Below are 4,522 nucleotides of genomic sequence, written 5' to 3'. Positions count from 1 at the left end.
CAGGTGGTGGTATGTAATTCCTATTTTACTATCTAGCAGCATCAAAGCATAACACCTACAAAACACCTCCCACTCTCCTCCTCCCCATCTCAGTTAATGGTAAGTCCATTCTTCCAGTCATTTAGGCCAAAGATATCTTGGTGTCCCCCTTTGTCACTGTCCTTGCATACCTAGCATGCAGCACTGCTCACAACTTGCTGTGTTCCCATTCTCATCTATTTCTCCCTTGGATTATGGAACTAGCCTCTTAACTGGCTGCATTTCTGTTTCCACTCTTGTTTTCTATACAGCAGCTAAAGTGACTTTCTTTGCTTAAAACTCTTTATTGACTTCTCGTTTCATTCAGAGTAGAAGTTAAAGTCCTGACAATGTTCTTAGCGTTTCAGCCCTCTCTGATCTGCCTGCCAACGTGGCCTCTCTGTCCTTGCTGCCTCCTGCTCCCTCCGTGGTCCCACAGTGTTTCCTTAATGATCCCCCAACACACAGAGCACTTACCGGTCTTTGGGATTTTGTGCAGACCATTCCTTCTCCCTGAACGACCTCTCTTAGCTGTCCATCTTACTCACTTTGTGTAGGACTCTCTTCTTAGGTCACTTTGTTAAAGGGGACTTCCCTGACCCTTTGTAAACTAGTTTCCCCTATGGATTTTATCCTCCTTAGGCAGCTTCTTTTGGCTTTACAGAACTTACCACAAGTTAACCAATTATGCATTTATTTCGCTGTGTATCTTCCCACCTCCAAGAATGTCAGTTTCATGAGAAAAGCTACCTTGCTTTTCATCCCCCACAGCCTTGAACATAGCTGGTTCTCAATAAATATTTCTGGAACACTTTATTAGGTGAATAAATGATGCCATAAGAAATAGCATTTTATCAGCCCTAGAGCTTGGAGAAATGGCCCAGTTCCTGTGACATTCTGCTCACTCCATCTTTCCTGCCATTGTAATTGTTCTTCCTATGATTTATAATCGACACATCTTCTTTAGCACAAAGCTGGAGGAGACAGAAAGTGGGATATGTGCTGCAGGTTGACCTCTCCCTTAGCAGCTCCTCTCCCGGGTGATGGTCCTGAATCTAATTCACTGGGATTGTTTGGCCGTTGAACCATGTTGTCTATTGTTGTCGGGCTCTCCCCACACCTAGTTGATTCAGGAGACACTTTCTAGCAGCCTGCACTCCAAGCAGAAAAGAGGTTGGGAGCTATGTGACCTGAAAGAACAAGCATGAGGGGAGAAACTCAGGTCATCAAAGAGTAAACTGTGTTTCCTTTATTTTTTAAAATTTTATTTTATCTAAATTCAATTAATTAACATATAGTTGATTATTAGTTTCAGAGGCAGAGTTCAGTGGTTGATCAGTTGCATATAATGCCCAGTGCTCATTACATCATGTGCCCTCCTTAAAGCCCAGCCCTCGGCCCTGAGGCACCCCCCCCAGCAACCCTCGGTTTCCTATAGTTAAGAGTCTCGTACAGTTTGTCTCCCTCTCTGATTTTATCTTATTTTATTTTTCCCTCCCTTTCCCTATATCCTGTTTTGTTTCTTAAATTCCACATATAAGGGAGATCATATGATTGTTGTCTTTCATTTACTGACTTATTTCGTTTAATATCCTCTAGTCTCATTTATGTAGTTGCAAATGGTAAGGTTCCTTTTTGATGGCTGCATAATATTCCATTGTATATATACCACATCTTCTTTATCCATTCATCTGTTGAGGGACATCTAGGTTCTTTCCATAGTTTGGCTATTGTGGACATTGCTGCTATAAACTTTGGGGTGCACGTGTCCCTTTGGATCACTACATTTGTATCTTTAGGGTAAATACCCAGTGGTGCAATTGTTGTATCATAAAGTAGTTCTATTTTTAACTTTTTGAGGAACCGCCATACTGTTTTCCAGAGTGGCTGCACCAGCTTGCATTCCCACCAGCAGTTTAAGAAGGTTCCCCTTTCTCTACATCCTCACTTGTAGTTGTTTCCTGACTTGTTAAGGTTAGCCATTCTGACTGGTGTGAGGTGGTATCTCGTTGTGGTTTTGATCTGTATTTCCCTGATGTCAAGCGACATAGAGCATTTTTTTCATGTGTCTTTTGGCCATTTATTTGTGTATCTTCTTCGGAGAAATGTCTGTTCATTTCTGCCGTCCATATTTTTTTTTTTTTACAAGTAAGTACCAAAGATCTTTATTCTCAGACCTAATGTTCAACCTGTGACTGCAGATAACATGTCACTATTTCGAGAACACCTTCATTCTTTCCAAGTCTTCAGCCATAAGGTTATACCTTTTTCTCATCATAACAAGATAAATGAATGAGATTGAAAGAGGATTAAGGAGATACACTGAAGATAAAAGCAAAGGGGAACAAACATTTTACAAGTTTATCATCCCAGTTACCCTAAAGATTAAGTTTCAGATTTACAAGAGTAATGACAGAACCGCATGATTTCAGTGAAAACCAACACAAGTTAGATCTTTAAAAAAAGGGGTGGGGGTGGGAGAATCAGTTCAGAAATACTAAGTCAGGCAAGCATGCAAACTTCAGAGTATAAAAAATGAAGGCCTGGTTGTCCAAACAAATATATCCCTCAGAAGAAGGTGGTTTTAAAGATGCTTAACAGAAACAAATGAATTAAAAGCTGAAAGGGACACTTCTCTGAATTAGCAGACCAATTCCCTCATTTTTTAAGTGAGGAAAGAGGGTAGACAGTAATTAGAGAGGCTCACATGGCTAGATAAAGAATGTACATAGATTTAATTCCCGGTGCTATTTACTACATACATCTAAAATACGATAAATATCCAGAACACATTAAGCCCACCAATTAAAATGACAAATACACGGGGAGGAGGTGAATTAATACAGCACAGCAGCACTTCTCACATCATATTTAGAGATTAAAAGGAAAAAAATAATCTCTCAAAGATTTTAATGCTCAGTTTTGATAGACTTCATCCAATTCTTTAATGTAGAGCAAATGTACAAGCTTAAAAAAAACGTGCATTCTTCAGCTTTCTCCTATACTTTTTCGGCCTATCTTTCAAAACTAAGCACTGAGTATTTTTAACCTAAGTAATGTGATGTTATATGTACACTTTAATTGCACGTTTTAGGAATAAAATCCATGATATTTTGGTAACTCAGTGTATTTATATAATGAAAAGCTTTCTATCAAAATACACTTTTCACTGGGAAAAATAAATAAAACAGATGAATGGATCTACACAAAGTAAAAATTAACTTTGGTTGATTTCAGTGTAGGACAGTCCGTAACAAGCCTATTTGCCCTTTTTCCCCCAGAGCTGCTCATCTTCCAACTTAAGATTTTAAAAACATTTTTAATTGAGATTATGTTGACATGTTCTCATTCCACATCATCTTCAGCCAAGCTCTGAGCACTTACAATTCTCTGACTAATTGTTGGAAGCTTGGTCAGAAGCATCTGGAACACTGGTGGTGGGAGAGTCTGCTGTAACACTTGCAGCAACTGCTGTGGCTGTCCACACACAGCAATTGCATTTGTCAGATGGTCTCCACCTTTCTCCTATTCCCCTTGGGCTAGCAACTCTTCCCCAAGTTGTATTTCTTCAAGGAAGAATTTCTGAACAGCTTCAGCATCTTTAAGGTCAGGTAACTTGCAAAGTCCGGCTCTCTCCTTGGCAAGCTTTTGTTTGTTTCTTCGTTCTCCAAGCCTGTTCTTGAAGTTGGGGTCACTCTGCCTCTTGCGGTCGAAGTAGATGCAGTACCCGATGAAGAGAGCCCCGCAGACGCGGGCGGCGATGGCGCTGTTCCGGCCCACCATCTTCCCACGGCCCAGAGGCAGGAGCGAGCGCGGCGGCGGCGGGGCCAGCGAAGAAGCTGTTGGCCGGGAAGCCGCGGACCACGCCGCTGCGACCGGACGCTCGCCCTGAGAGCTGCCGTCCATTTTTTGATTGAATTATTTGTTATTTGGGCGTTGAGTTTGAGAAGTTCTTAATAGATTTTGGATCCTAACCAGTTATCTGTTAAGACATTTGCAAATATCTTATCCCATTCCTCAGGTTGTGTTTTGATTTTGTCTACTGTTTCCTTTGCTGTGCAAAGGTTTTTATACTGATAAAGTCCCCGTGGTTGATTTCTGTTTTCCTTTCTTATTCCCCTCTCTTTGCTGTGCCTTCTGTACTTGGCATGTGTGTAGTTTTAAGAAAAACGTATAGGGGCACCTGGGATGTCTCAGTTGGTTAAACGACTGCCTTCGGCTCAGGTCATGATCCTGGAGTCCTGGATTGAGCCCAGCATTGGGCTCCCAGTTCTGTGGGGAGTCTGCCTCTCCCTTTGACCTTCTCCCCTCTCATGCTCTCTCTCACTCTCTCTCAGTTAAATAAATAAAATCTTAAAAAAAAAAAGAAAAGAAAAATCTGAATTTACTAATTTACCTTTGCTGATGAATCCTTTATTTACCGAAAGAACACTGAGATGACTTTTAACAAGCAAGCTTCTACCATAGACATAGGATCGAATTTGGGTCACAGAAATACCATCTG

General features: G+C 41.0%; 1 protein-coding gene across 1 annotated transcript; it reads right to left on the bottom strand.

Moving 5' to 3' along the window:
* Nucleotides 1-2,883: 2,883 nt before the first annotated feature.
* Nucleotides 2,884-3,908, bottom strand: LOC131832218 (mitochondrial import receptor subunit TOM20 homolog). The gene has a single exon (XM_059174973.1). It carries the CDS (start codon nt 3,799-3,801, stop codon nt 3,544-3,546), a length of 258 nt encoding a protein of 85 aa, XP_059030956.1. The 5' UTR covers nt 3,802-3,908; the 3' UTR covers nt 2,884-3,543.
* Nucleotides 3,909-4,522: the final 614 nt, after the last annotated feature.

Source organism: Mustela lutreola, chromosome 5 (assembly GCF_030435805.1).
Source record: "Mustela lutreola isolate mMusLut2 chromosome 5, mMusLut2.pri, whole genome shotgun sequence".
Taxonomy (NCBI): Eukaryota; Metazoa; Chordata; class Mammalia; order Carnivora; family Mustelidae; genus Mustela; species Mustela lutreola.
This window is presented reverse-complemented; position numbering and strand designations above follow the sequence as displayed.